The sequence below is a fragment of the Cyrtonyx montezumae genome, unplaced genomic scaffold, assembly GCF_038088225.1.
Source record: "Cyrtonyx montezumae isolate F1298 unplaced genomic scaffold, pur_monq_1.0 scaffold_2, whole genome shotgun sequence".
Lineage (NCBI taxonomy): Eukaryota > Metazoa > Chordata > Aves > Galliformes > Odontophoridae > Cyrtonyx > Cyrtonyx montezumae.
Genome location: NW_027071936.1, coordinates 14,240,232 through 14,263,987, shown reverse-complemented (window position 1 = coordinate 14,263,987; position 23,756 = coordinate 14,240,232). Strand labels below are relative to the sequence as shown.

The following is a 23,756-nucleotide window of genomic DNA, read 5'->3' as shown; positions in this document are numbered from 1 at the left end:
GCATAACAACAAGTGATGGTTTTCTTACCCAGCCTGCCATCCGTCATGCAAGACATGCCGTGGCCCTTCTGACTTGGAGTGCTTAACCTGCCATCCCCACGCGACTCTGGCTGCTGGAAGGTGCAGGACTAGCTGCAAGGAAGAGCAGTACCTCAACTTGGTGGGATATTGTGTGGGTGAGTAAGAGAAGGCCTTGCTTCTTACATTGGGATGGTATTCCTGTAGCATTTGTCAGCTACTCGGGCATACAGCAGGAAGAAATCAAAATGCCTGTTGTGGGTGAAATATCATACAGGATGCCATTAGGAAACTTGCTGCTGCTTGAAGACTTGAGATCACATGTATAGACTGGTATACCTGGCAATTAATAGAGCATTCGTATGGTTAATAATAACATAATGAATATATCCTCAAGAATAGGATGGGCTGCGACTGTGTTTGTCAGGCCAAGTATTTAACTGTATCCTATTGCAGTCTGGTTTTTACACTGGTCTTGTCACTGCATTCCCTGTCCTTTCATTCTGTGAGAGCACCCTGTGCTTGTTAAAGGCACGATGCTTGCTTTTGTCCTTCTCTGAATTCTCTTTGCAGCAGGCTGGCACTGTCTCTCCTGGGATGGAGCAGCCTTGGGAGCGTTAGCTGGCAGTTACCAGGACTGGGGTCTCTTCTCAGAGTCCTGGGTACTGGTGGACCCAGAGCAAGAAAAGCTGCTTCAGTGCTGCACAGAGCTTCACTGAAGTGAGCTAAGGAAACATTTGTGATTCAGAGAAGCAATTTCTGGGGGCTCTAAAGAAAAAATTGGCGCAGCTAGGATTGCTGTGTGCATTTTTGAGAGATAATAGGATTTATGCACAGGGGTTATACTCTGTGGGTGCTTGGTGCCTGCACTTAAGCCTATCATCAAAAGCCACTGATTGCATTTACTTGTTTAAAAAGAGAAATCACTTTTAATCCATCACACAGACGCCTATAAACATACCCTGGGAAGAGCTCCAGTGACTTCTGAGCTTTATCAAGCCATTTTTTTTCTTTATCAATAAAAGATTCAGCATGTGAGGCTTATGCTAGGTTGAACAGTTCCATATGAGATAAAGAATCCTAAGAAAAGCGTAAAATGCAATAAATGTAGTAAATGTATCCACCGAGAGGCTATCATTCTCAATTTAATCTAGATGGTTCCCTTTCACAGGGACTTCTTTTTGCTTACAGTATGTGTTCTTGGATTTTGTTTTCTTTTTAATGAAATACTTATTTCTTTCCTCTCTGCAGATTATTTTATTTTCACCTTCCTTGTAAACAACGGTTACTGTTTAATCTATGAAAGGAGACAGAACAGAGTATCTGAGAAAAATATCCCCTAAAATTTCTAGAAAGTGAGAGTGGGGAGTCAAGATGTTTCATATAGTCAAGTAATTACACTATGAAAGTAATTCAGTAAATAATTCTGAAAGTAATTTTAGTGTGATGAGCTTTTTATGCCCTGTAAAATTTCAGGGGCTATAATGATGCTCATTAATGTCCTGTAATATCGTAGCTGTATGCTCTTTATATCTTGCACTTTATTTTCCCATTCCTTTGCATTATGTTTCCTGTGAAAAAGGCTGCTGGAAACATGATGTTATAGCTGTAAGTTTTATTAAAAAAAAACCAAAAGGTGTGTGTGTGTGTACATATATATATGTGTGCATATATATGTATACATGCACTATTTATCATAAACCTGGACTTTGTCTCAGAAGTGTTTTCTCTGCTGCTGGATGCTTGCTATGTGTGTTAATTATTCCTTTTACATGACTGCTTCTTCTAAGTTTGGAGAAATGCCACGAAGCAATAAGGATGCTCCCAAGTGAGTAGGTAAACATCACAATGCCTGGCAATAATGAGAAGAAATTGCAAACTGTGTGGTCACGCAAGCAATGTGGAGGGCATGGTTTGACCTCCAGGTTCGTTACTCTGACAGCAATGAATCACTTGCAAAGAACCTTGCTTGGCTTTCTGGGCTCCAGAGCAACAGCAATTTGGTGATGCATCCGTTCCTTGCAAACTAACAAGTTTGTTCTGGTGATTGCAACGTCTTCTTGCTAAGGGGCAAACTTTACTTTGAAGCATGAAACCCTGAATGGGTTCACTGTTTGGAGAGTTGTTCTCTCAAGCTAGAACTCTGTTTTCAAGGCTTGAAGCTAGAAATGTGTTTTCAAGGCTTAGTTGATAGTGCTTGGGATCACTGAGTGTTAGTAATGTTTGAATCTATAACCCCAGAACAGGAGAGGCTTTTCAGGTACAACACAGTAGGAGCATAAGGAGACACTGTTCCTCCTATCAGCTCTGATTTTGCTGTTGCTCTGTGACTCACGTGTGTTCATCTTACCTTTAAGAGGGCAGTACATATTCTCACTTGATCTTTGTGATACGAGGACTCTTGATGTCAGTGAGATCTTGCAGATAGATGCAGTGATGCTTCGTTATCTAACCGAAGTTTTTAAAATCCTTGGAGCACAGCCACAGCCATAAATAAATAAATGTTGTGCTTTAGTCTGGTGCCTGCAGTCCTAGGTGTGTTGGTCTTTGTGCCAGATTTATGTCTGATGATTATGAAAAGGATATGTGTTGCCAGTTCTGCTACAAACAAAAGAGTGCCACATCCAGATTGTTAAATTTCACTCATTGTCTTAATTCAGCACTGATTGAACTGCTTAATTTGCCATTGCAAGTTATTAATTACTTGTTAAAGAGCAGCTGTCCCATAAAACAAAGCATTAAAACCTCTGACACTTCCGTAATACAGAATATGCCTGAGAATCTAACAAAGCTGTTTTCTTTGCTTCCCAAAGCAGTATTTTTTTTTTTTACAGTTATCTTCCAATTTGTGTCTAATTTCTGACCCTCCAGGCAGAACTGTGTTGTGATTTACAGGGACTGCTGTGCAGTGCAACTGCCTGTCATACTTTACGGAGACATGCAGGGAAAATATGTCACAGGGTGGAGAAGACCAACTGTCACTTGAAATCATTGCCTGTGAATTAATGTAATTGTTGTACATTTTACTTGAATGAGGATTGGAACATTTGCCTTATTAATAGAAAAATAAACTTGCTTTCAACATATAACCAAATAAGCATTTCAAATGTTAGCGAAAGAAAGTCGAAATGGACACAAATTTCAATGGATCAATGTCTTTCCAAGCTCTACTTAGGGCACATTGAATTTGTGTCAGTTCTCTTTAGAATGCTGAGTTCATAAATATTATTTCTTATCTGAAGTGTATGTACAGGAGCGTGTTTGTGGCTTTAGCTGTTTGCTGCTGAGTTTCAAGGCTTCTCTGTACTTGGTTTTTTAGCTTTGAAAATGCTCTTTTGTTTCTTTCTCTCTCTCTTTCAGCTGCTGATCCAACTTAGCTTATGGATATTGTTATAGGCATCGGTCTCAAAAATATCACCACTGCTAAAGCTCCTGCCCAGCTCATAAAACCCAGCACTAACTTTTTCTAATTTGGATAGGTCTTCTGCTTGTCTTGAGGCTTCATTATTGATCTTTTCCTGACTTGGTGCGAGAGCAGTTAGAAAAAATCGGCTTCCTTGCAGGGAAACTCCAGTCCCTGCGTTCAGCTGCTCAGACCCTCGCTTTCTTAGGCTCTGCACAGTTGTGAAAATGTTCAAAGATAAACCAGAAGAGCTTACGTGGGAGGATGCCTATAACAAGCCCTTCTGCCTTGCTCTTAGAATTCCATAAGGCACACACTGACAACAAGAAATACCCTCGGCTCCTTGTAAAATTAATGAGCTGTTGCTTTGCTTTTAGGGAGACACTGATATCATTACAAAGAGTTGGAGTTTCTCTAAACAGAGCAAGAAGGAAATCGGTAGCTTAGCTCCACTTAATCGCTGGCATGCAAACTGCTACAGAAATCAACAGCTAAATTGGCAGATGAGGAAGATGGCAGATCATTTCCCTACTTGGGACTGGTCTTGTTTGTGCCAGGTTCCCTCGAGGTGGATTTCACCTCCTTTGCTGCCTACAGAAGCTCCCAGCCTTTTCAGAAGGTGCAGACAGCTGCCTGCAAACATGGCGTTCACCTTGCCTGTTTGTGTGACAAAGTCCCCGTCAGGGCTTTAATGGGAGAAGCAAACCCTTCTCCTGGTCAGTGCTAAGTGTCCTTAAGAATCAATCATACTGTTTTTCTTTCTGGATTTACTCCAGTGAGCGTTTATATGCTGTTATGCCTGTAAAGGACGTGGTACTTAAAGTACTGCTCTGTTGCAAGCCTGATACCTTACCTTAGAGTATAATGAGAAGCTTATTTTGGGGGAACCTTTTTCTCAAGAGCCCTTAAGAAGGAAGATGTATTTAAACATTACAAGTGGTTGATTGCTTATCGAATCATGGAACCATGAGGTAGTTTCCTTTATGGGTGTTCACAAACACTTCAGAGGAATTTTTTCAATTTGTCTGTCTATTTGTAGGCAAGGAAACAGTATAAAATAGATACTTTTCTGTATAGGAGAGGCACAGATCTTTTCTGTTTGTTTTCTTTGTGGGCTAAAGAGGGTGTGGAAATCATATAAATCTGGAAACAGAAATAGGTGTAAGTAATTGTATCATACGTCACTTTGAAAGTTGCTTTATAGGAAAATCAGAGATAGGTAAGTTTTGTATTTTTTTGCATAGGCTGTTGAACTGAGGACAAAATTAGATCCAGCTGAAGGGGTAGCAGGAGACGGGCTTGTTTCGAGGCAGGTTGGTTATGTCAAAAGAATGAGTAGGGGGACTCTTCTTCATCCTGTGAGCAGGATGGTAATGTGGTGCTCTAAGAATGCAGTTCTTAGATTCTGAAAGAAGTCTGATAGAATTGTTAAGTCACATCACACTGACTTGCAATGAAAGCCTCTGAAATCCCAAAGCACTCGGGCAGGAACTTACCTGCCAGCTGAGCTGGATTGAGGATGGACAGGAAGAAGGCAGAAGCAGGAAGCAGATACCAGTGTGAGCTGTTGTTGAGAAGCATAAAGAAAATACGCTGCTTCTTTTCATCTTTGTTTCTGAGGGATCCTGCTGTGAAATATTTAAATAATCTTTTTCCAAAACAAAGTACTTCAGTTCTTCCTTTACTCTGTCACTGGTTCCCCAGCGTCCCTCAAATTCACCACGAATATCAGGAAGTTTTTTGCTGTTGTGAGTTCTTTGATCTGCGGATTTACAAAGAAGGAAGAGAGTGATGGGGCTGATTTCTCATAAAGCAGTAGCTGAGGAAAAGATCTCTTTCAACACGTTAGGAGCAAACAGAGGATAAAGAGAAGACTGTACTGCAGCAGTACAGCAGTACCTGGTTTTGTAGATAGATAACTTTTTAAGCAGTAGTTTGGAAAAGTCTCGTTATTTACAGAAGATACTTCAGGCACCCTGGGTTTTCACTGTCCCATTTTTATTCTCTGTTTGTGGAACCTATTGACCATACACAGGTATTCCTTGTTCTCAGTCACTGGAAAACAGTTGCAGGGTTCAGTTACTTACTGCCTCTTGCCAAAATTCTCTCTGTAATAGAAACCAGTGTTTCCAGATTAAACTAGAGGGGTATTATTTTGAGCTTGGAAGCTGAACTTAAGAAGCGTGAGCAACTAATTGAATTTGTTAATTTACTGAATATGAATGCATAAAACTAATCTCCCCACCTTCAGCCCTGTACATACAATTACATCTCAGACTCAGGGACGTTTGGATGATATCTCAGGCATTGTATTCTGTTAGTCCCTTCTTACTTCAGTGGGGCGGCAGATACAATGACAGATCTCTCATGTGATGGCAGGGCAGGTTTGGGACCTTGACTTGCTCTGACAGTAAAGATGTACATGCTCTTTAGGATGATGCATTGGTTATATTAAGCTCTTCTGTAGAGAGTCAGGAATCTGCAATACAGTAATCCCTTTAAGCAAGTTTGGGGGTCTGTCACTGAATTTAAGGGCGTCCTCGTGCACTGCTTTGCTCTTCTTAGTGCTGTCCTGACAGTGATGGATTGAGAACTCAGTGGATCACTATCTTTAGCGTACTCTTTCATTTTGCTCACCTTTATCTCCTGTCTGGTTGTTAATTTCCCATCTTAAAGGTTGGGAGTGTGGACATATACTAGACAGATGATGCATCTCGAGTAATGTCAGGAAGTGAAGGAGGCAGCTGCTTTAAGAGCCTTGAATGCCTTGAATCTTGTGTGCAGTCTGGGTTGTACTGACTTCTGAGCTGCATCTGCAATGTGGATTTTGTGTGTTACGTATAAAGAAAACACATGAGGTTTAGACGACATCTGCTATTACACTCCTGCAGGTATGGATGCAGAATTCCCCCAGTCTCCTATGTGAGCCTGTCTTCAGCTTGTAAATTTAGATTGCCTGACAATCTGTAGTAATGCTGTCACAACAGACAAAAGACAGAAAGTTGAGCCTTTAGTAGAAATCTGACAAGAGTTTGGGTACTGGAATCAAGCCTCATAATTACATTTCTTTCAAGGCAGTCGTCATTTCCTTTATAATTTTCTGAATTACCATAATGAGGATTAATTTGGCCTCCAGGTTGCCTTACACTGCCCCATTGTGCATACAAAAAGCTTGTTGTAAAATCTTTTGAAGTGCTTAAGTTCAGGGAAGGGTCAGGAGACATGAGTTCATGTGCTGCTGGGAAAAAAAGAGAAACAGGGAAAGGTTTTGAGGCTCTCTCATGTGAACTCTAAATGTTGCTGTTGGCTTTGGGATCTGCTGTGTCCTCTTCAGGGTATGGATATCTCATTTGCGTGGGAAAATCTGAACAGGATGAACTAACTATAGGAGAAGGTTGTACAGCTATGCAGCTTTTGCTCTTTGTTCTTCAAAATGGGAGTTTGCTGAGGATGAATTTGTTGGTAGAAGCACCTAAAAGCAGAGAATGGCTTGGAAGAAGAAAAGACCTTTGAATTGGCTTTGACACAAAGCTTTGTCACGCTCACTTAAGGACAGATGGAATGGAGTATGCTTCGATAGGACAGAAGAGATGCAGAGAATGTGTCTGCTGAGAAGTGGAAACATCATGATGCTCAGGAAGAGAACAAGATGAATGTGTTGCCCTCATCCCCATCTTATGCTCTTCCTGAGCATCACAGTGTTTTCAGTTTGGGGAAACACATTGCCAAGAACTTGACAAACAGATTAGGGATGTTAGGGAGTGCAGTGTTCAACGTCTTGCTCTTGTGTACCAGTTAAGAGGTTTTGAAAATTATGTCCCTAATGTCTTCCTTGAGTTCTTGGTAGCATGTTCCCCTATATCAGCTCTGTTTTGTCCAGCTGTGGTGACAGTATCTATGATCTGCTTCCTTCAGACTGCCATCCTTTGTGCCGTCAGTGTGTGGCCAACCTGCGGGACACCGGCAGCCTCTGTCTCAAGTGCCAGAACGCCCGTCACTTGCTCCTAGGGGATCGCTGCGTTCCTGACTGTCCGGCGGGATACTACCTGGAGAGTGGTGCCTGCAAACGTGAGTAGTCCCTGTAGGAGCCCTCAAGTAGCAGCAAGATGGCAGAGATCCTTGTGACATATTGTTTGCTTATTGTTCGGTCCACAGTGCTCCACTGTCTTGAGCGCATATTGAGGCTAGTGGGACTTATCCCACTGTTACAGTACGATTAGTAAGTATAATGAGAGCACCGTGCAAGGCTATGCTCGTGAGGAAGAGGTGAGGGGCAGATTTTCTGTCTGCCTGGGAAATCCTACCTCTCAAAGGCGGTGGCACTGAGAATAGGATGACAGTACACCATGTTCTGTGTAGAAGTAGCTTCTCTGAGGTCACTTCTGTGAAGAAGTGGGCTATTTAAATATAATCAGGGGTAATTTCAAACGGAGATGTTTCGTGTGCCCGTTACCAGGTCTCCAGTTTGTGTAGTACCAGCACTGTTGCAGGATGCAGACACTGAATGTGCTTTCTGAACTTGTTCCACGAAGGACCGTGGAAGTTCCACTCACAAAAAACAGACCTCTTCCCAGTAGGAACTTCTCCAGAAGTCTGCTACCTAAAGTGGAGTATCAATCCCTTCTACATTTATACTCTCAGTTTAGTCTTGCTACAGTAATGATCCAAAAGTCTCTAGCAACTTCTGACACAAAAAGCTAGTTTCATTTACCTTTGCAGGTAGGCTGGCATGGTAGATTGAACTTTTCATCTGTGCAGGGGGAGGGAGCATTGAAATAATATTTTGTTATCCAACCTTGTGATTCTCCATTTATGTACATCTATCTCCTTCTGTTTTCATGCTGTGATCTTGTGTTCCAAGCTGTGTCTGAGCAGCTTTACAATTCCTGAACTCTCAGAAATAAGTGGGCTGCTTTTCTTGTTGTGTGGCCAATGGAGACACGTTAAAGCATCCTACGCAAAGCAAATAGTATTGCAGTTCATTTGAAGGGAAGAAAACTGAAATGAGAAATTCTTCACATTAGCATTAAGATGTAGATGCCAAAAGTACACCTTTTGCAGGAAGTAACTTTTTCTAATCCAATCTGACTGCTGATGATTAATGTTTTGAAGCTCTCAAGCACACTGGGAGCTGTCTATTTACTTGGTTTTTGGCAAATGAAATCTCTGACAGTTGCGAAATTTATTCAGTGTCATTTAATAGGAAAAACCCCTGAGAGAGATATTTTTACCTTCCTAGAAATTTAAGCCTAGGGATAATAATTCTTCCTTTTACTATAAAGGTTTCATTTAAAAGGAGTTCTACATTATTCAGACTGTGTCAGAACATATATTACAGTTTGTGCTGGCATTTAAGATCTCCATCATGATGTAATGGAGTCATTTCTCTGATTCCTTTGCCTGCTCTCACCCGTGATTAATTTGGCCTGATAGGTGTAATGATGACATCAGTCTTTAGATAAAGGTGTATCAAGACATGAAATAGACTAATAATTTTGTGTGCTTGTATCCCTTTTCGAGGAGTTGTTAGGATCTCTTGGCCTCCTCTGCTGTGGTATTTTAGATCTGTAAGCCAAACTGAGAAGCAGAAAGTCAGAGAATAAGGAAAACAAGGAAGGTAAACATAAAAATATCTGAGACAATCTGGATTTGCTGGCTGTGAAGCGGGAGGATCATGTAGAACTGAGGGTTTAGTCTGTATAGCAAGAGGTGGAAGTTTGATGTGGGCACTTGCATTGATGCAGAGGTAGCTGGTTCTAGACTCACGTACAAAATGATGGCATCCTTGCTCTGATCTTGACATCTATGCAAATACCATCTCAGTGTTCAGCGATATTGCAAAATCAAATCAACTGTTAGGAGCTACTATTAAAGGAAAGTAGAAGAGCTTGTTCTGCTGCTGGCTATAGGCGCTGCATGCTCTGAGTAGTTCTGCCCATCTCAAAATGGAAGAGGAAGAAAGCTGAGAGGGGGCAGCTTGTGTCTTCTGTACAGTGAACAACCAAGTAGACATCTGTACTTTAACTCGAAAAACAGGAGACCTTAGGAGGAAGGAATGTGGTGGATGCCTACAGAGTCATTAGTAAAATATAGAGAAATGCATGGCTATCTAAAGGGAGGTGGGAGGCAAATGGGTGAGGCCAGGCTTTTGGTGGTGCTGTGTAGCGATAGGACAAGGAGTAATAGCCTAAAGCTTGTGTGTAGGACATCCCATATTAACATGCAGAATAACTTCTTTATGATAAGGGTGACAGAGCCCTGGCGCAGTTTCCCAGAGGGGTTGTAATCTCTTGAGGTCCCTTCCAACCCCTATGATTGTGTGATTCTGTGTAATTGTCTGTTATCTCTCTTTCAGCGTTGAGTCTTGAAATAGGTTGTAGCTGGTGCAATTCCTATTGAACGAGCAGATATAAATCTTCAGGGATGTGTGGAGCTGTTAGAAGAGCACTTGATGTTTCTGCCAGGGCGGATTAGAAGCAGAGTACATTGGACTTAGGAGTATCTGACCTGAAAATAGTTGAGAGGCAGCGTGAGAAGGGGTACTGACCACATGCTTTCCTCATCCTTACTGTTTTCTGATAGACGCTTCTAGGTCAGATCTTGTAAGGCTCTTAAGGGGAAGGGAAGATTGAAGAAAAAAGGAATGGGTGAAAAGAGAAAGAGATGAGAGCACAACTACGTCTATTTAAGCCATGTTTCACAAGATGCTTGTGGTTCTGCACCTGAGCCCTATGCGCCAGTAAGATCCTAGATCTCAATAGGGATTTTTGGTACTGAATCTCTGAGAATACTTCTGCTAGACCCATTTGGTACTTTCTCTTAGATTTAATTTTGACCGAACAGAAACATTTGCTCTTGCTGTCCCTGCAGGATGTCACCCTTCATGTAAAACCTGCAGAGGCAGCGGCCCTCTTTCCTGCTCCTCCTGCAACACCAGCCTGGTTCTGTCCCACACCAGCATGTGCGTTCAAGTCTGTTCTCCGGGATACTACAGGGATGAGAGCCAGACCTGCAAACGTGAGTGTCTCCCTCCAAGCCATCTCTGCTTTGTACAGTGTTTTCACTTACTGTTGCTATTGCCAGGAAAAGGAAGGTTACAAGTGTCTAAAAATGTGATGCGAGTTGACAGAAGTGATTAGCTGCCTTAGAAACAGCCTACAGCGTGGTTTGAATTTGAACACTGTTGCAGTTCTGTTAACTGGCTTCAAAGACGGGAGGATTTTGAATCCTATAGTACAAATCTGCCGGAGAGCTTGTGTAGGCTTTCTTATTAAGTCATCTCGGTAGTACATAGAGAAGGGGCCATGCAGTGGACTGTGTGTGCTTTGTGAAAACTGGACAAGTTTAGCTGAGTTTTAATCAGCTCTTACTTAGACCGCTCCCCATTGCGAGTGTCTATTGTGGAAGCTGTATTATTACCTGAGCGTTTATGGCACATTTTTCCCAGGTGTGGAACCTCAGTAGAAACAAAATACAGCTTTTAGGCAATCCCCAACTGATTTAGTAGAGCTACGGTATTTTTACCTCCTGATTATTTCGTACAATTGGTCTGGTGTTAAGTCCAGTAATATTTCATTCTATTGATGCTGTCCCTTGTAAATCTCTCAGAGCCTCTCCTTCCTTTTATTACTCTGCGTTTACTTTGACCTTGACATCGGTTGAGTTATTCGTCGCATAATTATTTTACTCAATATTCCAAATTGCCAAAATTATGGCCCAGAAATGTTAAAAAAGAAGTAGATAAAAACCCTCACTTGGTTTGACCTACTATAATAGACAAACCTAAAAATGAGTGAGTGTTTAAGGGACTTGGTTGCTCTGAACCTAAACACTTTGATTTGTTTAGTTCTGAATTATCCTGATTTAAATTACCACTTTATGATAGAATAACTCCTTGCAATGCAGTAAATATAGGTATCGGTGTCATCCCATCTAGATGCAATTTCTTTACTGATGAGATTCTATAGGAAGAAGCTGGTATGTTTGTCAGCTTTACCTGCCTTTTGTTGAAATATATGGTTCTCTTGAAACTATCATTTCCACTTTACCATTGAAAATGGAAATGCCTGGCATGAGTTCAAAGCAATAACTCTAAGAATTTGTGCCACTCTTCAGTTGACAGAAAAATGTACTTCAGTAATAATAATGAAGTAAAAAAGGAAAGGAATTAAAAAAAAGAGGAATAAAAAAGGCGTCGTAGGTTCTCGTTGTTCTTTCCTGCAGTATGGATTCTTAAATTGCTAACTACAGCAGAATGCCTTTTCTAATGAAAACCTACATACTTAGCCCCTTCTGTTAGGATATCTTGGTAGAAGTGGAATGTTTTTGAGGACTGTGCCCTTCCTGAATTTGGTTCAGAAGCTCAAATGCAAATAGATTTTTGCAAGCAAGGTTGGCTACAATGTGCCATTTCTAATCTCTTAATTTACAAATGGTTTTTTGAGAAGTGTATGTATTCTCTGTGGCAAGAGACTTAAGGCATGGTGTGTTGGTGCACTGGATTTTTTTCATTCCAAGTGTCACTTGTGCCTTTTCAAGTAAAGTACTGTTGATAAGCCATGTAGATATCAGCTGTCTCAGGCTGCTGGAAAACTACCACTTACAGGTAATGAAAGTTATGTAATCAGAGCTTGGCAGATAGGCAGAGGAAATTTGGTCTCTCTTCAAAGTTTATTTTAGTGTCTGTGCACTTTTGAGGAACTCGCGTTTGCAGTGAAGTTCAGAGGTGCTGAGTGCATTCATGTGCTCTCTTGAGATGCTTTTAAGCTCAACAGCATACTGTCTAAAGAACAATGCAAAGCTTAAGAAGATATTTCTGGGTTTAATAAAAAAGCAGTTACAGAGTTGTGATGATGCTACTAACAGACAGAACTGCTTTCAAATACACTTTTGTCTACTGTTTTGGCCTTTTTTTTTTTTTTGGAGAAACGTAATTTCTACAAATTTTGACCTCATTGTGTATTTTACTGTACTTTTAATAGTTGTCTTTTCATAGCACTGTACAGATAGTAACTATCCCGTGTGTTATTTCTGAGTTAGGTGAAATGGAACTGTCACCAGCGCACCTGAAAATAGTTACTAGAATCATTGGATAAATATTTTGCTGGAAATTCATTTGCACCTCATCAAAATTGAGACTTTTGGTGACATTTTTGAGGTGAGATAAAACAGATGATAATTTTGAAGGACATCGGGTCTCATTTTAAGAAGAGCGGTGTCATTATTTTCACATTATATTCTGTATTTGGAAATGTTGTGATTGTAAAAATCGAACTTGATTGAAAAGCAAAAGAAAATGGATTTCTTCAAGTTTAGATTAAGGGCATCAAAGGACTGAGCTCAAGTATCTCATCTCAAAAGTCATTTCTGACTTTTGGTCCTGGATTCGGTATGTCTCTTATTTATTTTACTTTTTCCTGTCACCTTGAACCCTAGAACTCCAACATTTTAAACTATGCAGATGAAAAGTAAGAAGCATAAAGTGAAATGGGACTTTGGTCCCACCTGGGCTTACAAGCTAAATTCTAGCAGTCCGTTATGATCCCTAAATTTGTGCATTTGTGAGTTAAATCTGGAGCTGTGTGAGGCACAGTTTGCTTAGAGAGACTAAGAAAGACAGAGGCAGGGTAGACAGTTATTTGGGGATTTGAATCCAAGTTTATTGTTTTACCCTGACCTTCCCAGTGGAGAGGAAGAGACAGCATGAGTTTCTGTGAGGAGGCATTGCAGTCTTTTACAAATGGAAGGAGGCTTTTTACTTTTTTAGGACTGTGAGAAGAAACATGAGAGGGAAAAATTCTGAAGTCTCCACTGGTGTCTGAGAAAGGAGTCCTTGAGTAGAGAGACTGCAGGTTAATAACATTTTTACTTGCACAGTTAGCTGGTGCATCAGTAATTAGAGTATGTTTCTTTCTCTTTGGCTTTCCACAGCTTGCAGCAGCCAGTGCCTGAACTGTGAATCAGCTACAGTCTGTACGTCTTGCAGAGATCCAGCTAAGGTCCTGTTATTTGGAGAATGCCAGTACGAGAGCTGTGCTCAGCAGTACTATCTGGATTTTTCAACCAAGACTTGCAAAGGTGATTGTACAATACTGGTTTAAAGAAAAAAATATTGCAAGTTGCTTGACTAATAATCTGTTATGTTGCGATGTGATCTGCATGAGTAGCCTGCTTTAAAATACACATAGAGGGAAGGGAGTTGTTAAGTGACAGATAGCTCATGAGATTTTTACACTTTTTCTCTTTTTCAACAGTCATCTGTCATATTCCTCAGCCTTTCAGTGAAAAACAAGATTATTGCAAATCCTTCCCTTGTAAATGATTTAGTAAGTGAGCCAGCAAACTTTTCAAGGGTCGTGGGCTGGAATTCATTTAGTCATAGGTCAGCTGAATAATGAGCAAGCTTAGCAGTGTAAATCTGTTTTAGAGTGCTTACAGGGCCTTGTGTACTTACCTGCTTCTTTCTGTCTTATTAAATACTGCATCACTGGATGACTGCAAAGAATGTATTTGGGGTGATTTAGAAGACATGTACCTTGAAGGGTTTCCAAAACTTCGAAGGAGAATGTTCCATAATGGAAATCAGTGAGGATAACATGGCTTTTTTGTGTGCTGCCACCGACATGTGGTGATAGAATACGAATGACTGCTTAGTGTTCGCTACTAATTAGCTCTCTCAATTACCTGAGCTAAGTGGCATCATCCCTTTAACAGTGCAGTTGTTCAGACAGGTAGTGTTGAGGGTGCTGGAATGAGGCAGGATTCACATGCTGGCTTTGTCTTGGACATGGTGTGTGGACTCATTTCAATGAGTCTTTGTTTCCCCTCTATTATTTTTGTCTGTTTGTCCGTCTCATCAGCTGAGTGCGTCTGTCTTGAATGACTGATACAGGCCCTTTCAGTACCACCAAGGTACAAACAGTATTCTTGGCAGCCTGAGTAGCCCTCTGGTGTGGGTTCACTGTTGGAACTCTGTTACAAAGACTGTAGGGAAGAGACTGCAAGGGTCATCTGAAGACAGATCTGATCCTGCCTGGATCTGGAGGCTTTCTGGTTTCCAGTCACATATTTGGACAATGAGGGGAAACAGTTGCATTTTCGTTTGGTTACAGTCATTGGAAAGGATGAGATCGATGAAGCAGGGTGGATAATTATGAGCAACAAACACATTGTTTGCAGAGAAGGAGGATTCATATTCATGGGTTAAAGTCGGGCTTTATGGGCAAGAAACGTATGCCAGTGATAGCAGGTCTGAATTACAGGATCACAGAATTGTAGGGTTTGGAAAGGACCTCTGGAGATCATCGAGTCCAACTCCCATGCTATTGCTGAACAAGAGCTGAGTCTGCACATATTTGACATAACTGAGACATGTTAGATCCAAGAGGGGAAGAAGAAATGCATATCCTGTGTAGTAATTCATTCGGTATTAGTCATAGTAGGAGTTTGTTTATTTGTCTTTAGTGTATCTTTAACAGTTTTTATTGTACTAATTTTACTGCACTAAGGTGTTTATGTACAGAGTGAGCTGTTCACCCTAAAGAGGGCTGTGGACGTTCTTCCTTTCAGAGTGTGACTGGAGCTGTAATGCTTGTAAAGGCCCCCTGAGGACCGACTGCCTGCAGTGTATGGAGGGCAGTGTTCTTCATGAAGGAGCATGTGTGGAACAGTGCCCTGCAGCTTTCTACAGGGAGTCAGACACGTGCCAGAGTGAGTTCTTCTTGAGTGTTACCACTTCTACCAGTGGGTTGCCCTGTTGTCTCCAGTAGATGCACACAGAAGATGTGCTCACGCATCAGATCTCTCTCTGCTGTCCACCACTTGCATGCTGTGGAGCTGTAGTGCTTGGGGACTTTACAGCATAGTGTGGGGAGCAGTCATTGGTAATGAATTCATTCTTTGCATGTGGTTTTTAGGGTGTGATCAACACTGCCTTCAGTGTCACCAACCAAATGAGTGCAGCCTTTGTGAAGCTCCGTTTTTCCTCTTGGACACTCAGTGTGTTCATAAGTGTGGAAAGAGATATTATGCAGACCACACACAGCGAAAATGCATAGGTAAGCAATGTGAATGTAATGTGGTGAGAGGAACCAGGGTTGTAGGCTGTGCTCTGTATGCTGCGTAAGGCTGAGGTGAAGGGGATGCTGTTTTAACTCGCTGTTGAATTGATGCAGTCAACTTGACTATTAAATAACAGGCCGCATCTACATTTACATGTGCCTAATGCAGGAGTAATGAGATTCATTTTAGACGCACTGCCCATAGAAACGCAATATTAAAAATACATTGTTAGAAAGTTTTCAGTTGTATTTGTGGAACAAGAAGCTGTGTTCGGACTTAAATATGTATTTGGAGTACTTCTATTCAAATTGAAAGAACGGTAACTTAAAAGCATGTTTCTTCCACTTGGAAGATTGGGTTAGGTTCCTTGTAATCAATGCAAAACACTGGTCAAACGAAGAAGGAACTTCTCAACAGCTCTTTTATCTAAGCAGTTTGTCCGTTTCCTTTGATTTTGTCACGTAAATAAGACAGTAACAGCAGTGATGTTTCCGTCCTGACCTGGGGGACAGCTCTGCACACCAGCATGAGCATTGTTTTTTCTGTGTCTCTGTATGGTTGTGTTTTCTGTCTAATGCAGCTTGTCCTCGTGGATGCTTGGAGTGTGACAGTGACAGCCTTTGCCATCTCTGTGACAACACCACCTTTCTGAAAGACAAGATTTGCGTTCCTGCCTGTGGACAGGGATTCTATGGCAACAAGAGGACCAGAGAGTGTGAAGGTGAGTGTCTGTCCTTATAAGGCATCTAAGCTGGTAGATTTCTAGGAGATTGTAAGGCCAGATGTAATGCTCTTTCAGAGGTGTTTTTGGAATGCAGTTTTGTGGTGGCTGTTAAAAGCTGGCAGCTATTTTTCTCCAACATTTTTCTTCATAAAGCGCACGTGTGTGATTTTCTAAGTGTTGTGTTTACTTAGAACATTGATTCAGTAACACTTCTTTCTCCTTTTTTGTGTGTGCATTTTTGTTTTTTTCTTTAGCCAGCAAGCATCCTTCAAGCTTCCATGTAAACAGTACCCTCACAGTAGGGATTGGTGGGGTAAAGCCTCTAGACCTCTCCTTACTGGATGTGCGTGATCTGGATGATGACACAGGACAGCTCTTGTTCCATATTGACAGCACTCCCTCCAATGGCAGGCTAGTGATGGTGGTGAATGGGAAAGAAGTGCAGCTAAGCAAAGGTGACCACTTCAGCTTCAAGGATGTGAAGGAGCATAGAGTCCGCTTTGTGCACAACAAAGGGAAATCCAGGTATAACTGCATGGATACTTTTTCTAAGCTCCTGCATTAAGGAAATTTCTATATCCTGAAAACAGGTATTCCTTTGTCTGCTGGAAGCATTCTTCAGTAAAGCACATTTCCCACTGCTACTAGATAAATCTTCCTTCTGTTTTTGAGATACTGTGCTGTAGTGGAAGTGATAGTGTATAACTTCCCTTTGTGACATCAGGGGTAATGGTAGTACACCTGCCAGAAATGTGATGCACGATTCTGTTTTAAACATAACAGTCTCCTGTGGGTTTAGAACTAGTATATTATGCTGCTTCTTACAGCAGTTTCCTGAAACTGTCATGAAGATGCTCAAACGTTACCGATTTGCTCTGCAGCATAGCCTGCGTTCAGTTACCATGGCTTTGCCTGCAGTATGAGCTCTGTTGGCGTTCTGGGACAATTAGCAGTGATTAGCATCTGGCAGTGATCACACTGCAAGCAAGTTGCAAGGAGGAAGATTTCTCTTGCTGCCAGCCAATGGGCCAGGCATCCTGGCAAATTTCATGCTTGATTTACGTCACTGTAAATCTGGGCCTTGGCCCAGACTGGTACCCGTGGAGTTGTTCTAAATTTCTGCCTGCAGATATTAGGGAGTTTCTTTGATCGTTGATTGCAGTAAGATTTTCTGGGTGTCTTCCTGATGCTAAGGGTTAGATTGTGTTCACCAGAGTTAAAGGAGCATCATGAATTTCTGTATCGTGCTGTTTTTCTGCCTGGTAGTCACAATGAAACATGAAGATTCTGTCATGAGAAACCTTATGTACAAGGCCTTTGGTGGCATTACTGAAAAATAAATAAGAAACAGAAATGCCGAAGAATGGGAGCTTCTTTTCACTATGCATAGCTGCATAAGTGACATTTTTCTTTAGCTGAGAATAGCTGACATTTAGAATCAGCTATTATTTAATCCTGTAAGCACCATCCTATGTGGGTAAAAGGAAATGAGGGTATATCATTTCATAGTTAAAGGTATTTATTGTATGTTGGACCATTTGTTACTCTTCAGGAAAAAAGCTCCATAAAACCACTATTGCAAAACCTTTATCTAAAGCATCTTTAGCTAAGTTGTTTTTGATGAATATATAATATTTTAAAATGCATGTGATGTATTTACTGAGACCTGTTAGATTTCTTCATTTATATTACCTTGCATTTTGGCTTGTTGGGAACCTCTTTAGGAAAGGACAGCTTTCTTTGAGGGTCAGCGATCAGCAGTTCTCCCATCCTGAGGTGATCAACATTCAAGCATTTTCAACACAGGTAATGTAACAAAGCTTGGAAAAAAAACTCTTTATTTTATTTATTCATTTATTTATTTTAGCCATTCAGAGGCCTGGTTTCTTGCAGTGATAACAAAGGAGCTGGGCAATACTCAGGCTAGTGTTCAGGTCAGGCAGGTGAGGCCGAGCTCTCGTTTAGCTGAGAGGCAGCCAGAGTCATCTGGAAGAACTGGACTTGGGTAAAGTGACTGAAGAAGCTGGTCCATCTCATTTTGCTTGTAGAAGGAATTGTAGCTGTGCAATCATAGAACCATTATCAGTGAGAGCTAAGGAGTCCTTAGCATTTGAATTACTGTTTGGATCAGCAGATGGTCTACTTCAGTCTCTTACTGGAGGGCAATTGAGTGATGATTGATTCTTATGGTAGGGATGCCTTGACAGTCAATAGCTTTTACTTAAATGTTCTGTTCTAGGATAGCTGGGACTTAAATGAACGCATGCTATTTACAGTATCTCTCTTAAACTGCTCTCCATTTGTGGTCAAATTGATGGTGCTGTCAAGTGTCCACATCTCTCATTGGTGTTGCTTAAAATCTATAGCATCCTAGTGTGGGAGAGCATCACCCAAGTGATACTAACCGGGGAAATACATGTGTGAATCATTTTCTAAAGGCTGATCCCTGAAAGGCAAGGCGCGAAGAGTGCCTGGTGTAGGGAACCTGCTTTGGCGGGGAGGTTGGACTCAGTGATCTCTTGAGGTCCTTTCAAACTCCTATGATTCTATGATTCTAAGAGGTGTGCAAGATGTGCACTGTGGGGCCGTGACATCTCAGAATGCTCCAGACATACTGCAGCTGCCCAGGCTTAGCTCCTCGCTGACTGCTGGTTGTGGTGGCAGTATGTTCACCATGGGCTTGCTTGGTAGAGTGGGACCCATGTTTCCAAGATGACTGCAGCTTGCACTGAACTCCTTCTGTAGAAAAACTGACGAATCAGAAGCTTGTTAACCAACAGCCCAAAAACATGGTGAACTGCTTGCTTGGTCACTGCATCCTACATTCACTATGTGCGTGTGTGTGTCCTATTTAATGTTATCCTAAGGAATCTTAGTTAGGCATTAGATACATAATTGCATTGAGTTGCCTTTAATCGTATTCCGTATTAGTCATCCAATTACTTCTAAATTGTTCTGATTTCAATCCTAGTGTGAGAAAAACCATGGATTTTGATTCTGTTCCATGGGTATTGATTCTGGCCTGCGCTGAAATCTTTTCTTAGTCTAATCTCTTGTTCGCCTCAGTGGGACATCCACCTAAGTAGCAGCTGCAGTCACTGCCCCAGAATACATAAGTGAGGTTTAATAATAGGAATTTTGCCTGTCGATGGTTAATAACCCTGATAAGTTGTACACAGGTGAGATGGCAGCAGTTAGCTCTGATGAACGGTCCCAGGTCTTTGACTTTGTCTCTGCAGGATCGCCTACCTCCCGAGGCAAGGTATTACTGATGGCAGATGATGTTTATTGTGATCGATAGAGACTGCAGTTTTGAATACTGTTGATGGTGAAGAACTGGAGAACTAATTTGAATCAGCAGGAGTGTGGACTCTTAACAGTCTTCTTTCTAGCGTGCTGTGAGTCTGTGAGGAGTCGTCAAAGGAAAATAAGTAGTGGTGCTGATGACACCCAGTTTAGATGACTTTGAGATGGACTTGGTTCAAGACAAGTAGAAGTAAATCCTTCAGTGTCAGCTGATGAACTTATTTCTACTTAGAAGTATTAATTCAAGCTTCTGCCTCACAGTTTGGCTCACCATCTGAGCATTTTGCTTCCTTTCTTTCTTCTCTGGTGCTCATTTTAGACAGATAGCCTCCAAATGCAGGTTGTGGGGGTCCTATTTTCAAGCATCAGAAAGGTATCTAAGTTATGACAGCTGGGGGGGAAATGTGGTATGTCTCCATCCCCACCCCAGCTCAGAACTTGCTGTTCATGTATATGAATCTTCATCTGAGGTGTCTGTGTTCCAGGTGGGGCTGCTGACCCACATCTAAATTGTAGCCCTTCCAGAATAATTGGGGTCCATATTTCCATTTGAATTTCTGTGGATGTTAGTAAAGTGAAGCTGTGTCCCTTGTTTCTTCTCCATGCGGACAGCAAGTAAATACAGATTCTGGCTGATAATTAAATTGCTTTCTGTATAAATGTCCTGAATTGTCCCAAATTGTCCTTGCTAAGCTTGCTGTGGCTCAAGAATCCTAATTTAATGTAATTAAATCATTCTAAACTGCTAGATGTTAGATCTTCCTACTAGAGTGGGGAAATAAAGACAGTGATCCTCTGCTGCTGAGATACAGCAGGCTTCTAGAGATGAAGCAAACTAATTTCCTTAACCCCACATTTTTCCTTCCAGACTTGATTTAATCGCTAAGGTTTAGCAAACAGCTAAGAGCTGCTTTTGTGTTTCAGGCCCCGTATCTGCTGAGAAATGAGGCCCTACTTGTCCGCAGAGGGGAAGTTGGAACTATAACGAACCTGTTGCTCGATGTGAGAGATGGTGACAATCCTCAGGATGTCGTGTTAATGGTTTTAGAGCCTCCACGTCATGGTCAGCTGATCAAACCTCCCGAGGACTCAGCTTCTTCAGTCTACCTATTCCACCTCGATGACCTTGCTGGTGGATTGCTACGTTATGCTCACGATGGCTCAGACACCCAGGATGATGCTGTTCTTCTGCAAGTGAACGATGGGTACCACTTCCAGAACTTCCTGTTCCACATTAAGATTGCTCCCAAGGTACTTGCTGTGGCATAAATCTTTGCAGGCAAATAAGAAATCTGGAGAAATATCACTAGATCTCTGAGGTGTCACTAATCCTGTGTCAGGCCATGGTCAGAGATGGGAGAAAGTAGTGGATTGATTGATTAAGGTTTGCAGGAATTCTTGGCTTGGAATGGGAATGGTTCAGCTCAGGTTGTGCAGCTTCAAAAAATTAAGGTCTGTATTTGAGATTTAAAAATTTAAGTGCATCTCCTGAAGTTGCAGGTGAGCGTTTTGCCCTGATAAGGGTGCTAAGTTGGAGAATGAGTGGATGGAGAGAGAGAGAGGGCTGGTGAGACGGTCAAAGTGCTCCCTTGGCTGAAGTGATGGGAATGATGAAGGTGCTGCTTGGCTAATAGGGTGTATCTTGGGTACTTTGGTGTCTCCCAAGGTCAGGCTCCATTGAAATCTTTCATCTGATGCTTACGTGTGCTTGGTAAATTCCCTAATGACAGGGTATGGAGACCTATATTCAGTAATCATTAATCAATATTAAAATTTTTGTTTCTTACTTTTATTGAAGTTCATAGTTGTACAAACAGTTATTTGTCTTCTGTATCTGGACATGAAGTAGCACTCTGTATTCAATTTTACAGGGCTTACAGCAGTAAAGTTAGAAACAGTGGTGCTTCGTTTGTCTGTTTTTGAAGCTGCTAAGCCCAGCCCAGTGAAACCGTTCGTGTGGTGGCTTCTTGAAAAAAAATTAAGGTGCTGAATGATTGCAAGCTTTTCAATTCTGGTACTGAGCTACCCTAATAAAACGGTAATAAGAAGAAAAAGAAAAAGAAAAACAAACTGAGCGCTTCCTTATTTCTTAGTCAGTGTGGAACAGTAATAAGAAAAGTCCACTTTTCAGCCTTCTTTATGTATTGATCTGAGAATTATATAACCTTTTGTGTGTTTCCACTCCATAAAAGGGAGTTAAGAGGAAATGCTGTTGCTCTTCTTTTGTCCCCTTCTCTCCTTTATAAAGTGTCTTTTGCAGTGTTTTGGGTATGAAAATTGTGAGGAGGGTTTACAAGCCCTGCTTACGTCTATGTGTAGGTAGCACAAGGAAGGACTGATCCCATTGGGACCCTGAGGGTGCTCCTAAATCTGCAGTGTAGTAATTAATGGAAATTAGTGACATGATCCATCTGCAAATAAAAAGGGATTGCTTATGAGGCCGATACTGAGTTTTTAGAGTCACAGTTTTTAGAGCCCCACCTATGCTTTCTTTACCCTCCTGTGGCCCTGAGGAGTCAGTATCAGATCAGAGGGACTATGAAATACTTGGACACCACTTCGTTGTTTGCAACTTTGTTTTCTGATTTCCATTTGTTTAAGCAGGTTCTCGTAAGTGCCAGTGAGGGTGAATTGCTGAGTTACGGTTTCCTTCATTAGCCAGTTTTATGCTCCTTTGTCTCTCATTATCTTTCCAAGTCTCTGTGTGCAGTGCTTGACTACAGAGAGGAATGAAGGTGGTGACAGAGGTGAGAGTGGAACAGCTTTCAGTATGATGGTGGAGCTGGCAGACACCCAGCTTCTGCCTCATCCTAATTACCATCTTGGAGAAGTAGCTTTGGGAGCTGAATTGGATGCAGGGTTTTTTTTCTGAAAATATACTATTGAGACATGCTTAAAACACGCTTCTTTCTTTCCTTGATTTACATCCAGAGATCGCTGAAGAGCCTGGTAGGACCCTGGCTGGCGGAGTGAGAGTTTGAGGAGTGGTTTTTAAACCAAACTACTTATCAAAGTACACGAAACTTAGTGTACTGTATTGCTGGATGGTTTTATTTAGTCAGTCCTGGTATGAAAGGACATCTCTAGGATTCCTATTCGATAGACTAAGACAGTATAATCTTCAGACATTAATCCACTGTGGTGAAAGTGCGAAAACATAAAAGGATGACATAACCTTCTAAGTATTATGAATTAGAGGGTTGTGTTCATTCACAACGGGTGCCTAGTTTCCTGCAAGGTGTTTGGCCTTTTTTTAGTTCCTTTGGTTGCTAACAACTTTCTTTTTGCTGTTTGCCCCTGTTGAAACACTTCATTTGACCTACTGCAGTCTGAATAGTCAGCCTCTGTTCTGAGGGCTCTTAATAATGATTTGCTTTGCTGTATGTTTCTGTTGATGTTCTTTAACAATTACAGCTTCTGTGAAGTTAATTTGAGACCTGCGGGTGCTCCGTTTCTGGCAGAGAACACCAGTGGCGCTCCCTTGGGGAATAGTAAGCCTGTGTCCTAGAAAATGTGATCACAGGCTGTGTACTGTAAGTCAGATGAGGTCAGACCAACTCACGTGAGATATGCCTATTTCTGTAGGGGCGTGGATGCCTTTTCTTCCTAAGAGGCTGGTGTGAATGGAGGAAAAACATGGGGTCTTCACAGCTTGCAAGATCTACTAACCTCTGCTGCTTCTGCAGTTGCACTAATTGCAGTCATTGCCAGCTGCCATGGGTTAGTGTACACATCTGCAAAGACTGAACTCAAAGATTTGAGTAGTCCTTGGACTGCTCTAAGAGATTCAAGTAGGCAGTCTGTAACACATTTGCAGGGTGCTGCGTCTCGCCCTCCCTGCATGGCAGGTAGCATTAGGAAGGATGAAGGCCACTGCAGGCACTCTGAAAATGCTTTTCCTGAGCAGTGATTTCATTCATACTCTTAATTAATTAATTGTGTGCTAAGGCACCAGCAAAAAAAACAACAGAACTTAAATATATTGTCAGGGTTCTTTTGAGTAGCACCAGCTCTGGCTTACTCCGTTTGTTTTCTAAAAAGATAAAGCAGCTGTTTTGTGGGGATGCTGTTGACCTGATGCAGTTTGATATCATATGGCATTTGAAAATTAATCCTTCAAAGTAAGTGCAAACTGAATGGGTGAAACGTGCTTGGCAGGCAAGTGTCAAAATGGAGATGTGAAATCGTCCTTTAACGTGTTATTTTTCATTTAACTTTTCTAACCCTTTTGAGCATCTCCATTAC

General features: G+C 41.6%; 1 protein-coding gene across 1 annotated transcript in view; it reads left to right on the top strand.

Annotated features, from left to right (window-relative positions):
* Window positions 1–23,756, top strand: part of FRAS1 (Fraser extracellular matrix complex subunit 1) — a 166,212-nt gene that overhangs the window by 89,002 nt on the left and 53,454 nt on the right. Inside the window, exons 19-28 of the mRNA XM_065736478.1 lie at window positions 33–176; window positions 7,337–7,489; window positions 10,292–10,438; window positions 13,352–13,498; window positions 14,990–15,130; window positions 15,337–15,477; window positions 16,062–16,202; window positions 16,460–16,730; window positions 17,930–18,011; window positions 20,436–20,762. Coding sequence (XP_065592550.1) covers window positions 33–176; window positions 7,337–7,489; window positions 10,292–10,438; window positions 13,352–13,498; window positions 14,990–15,130; window positions 15,337–15,477; window positions 16,062–16,202; window positions 16,460–16,730; window positions 17,930–18,011; window positions 20,436–20,762 — 1,694 coding nt within the window. The remainder of the gene's footprint in view (window positions 1–32; window positions 177–7,336; window positions 7,490–10,291; window positions 10,439–13,351; window positions 13,499–14,989; window positions 15,131–15,336; window positions 15,478–16,061; window positions 16,203–16,459; window positions 16,731–17,929; window positions 18,012–20,435; window positions 20,763–23,756) is intronic.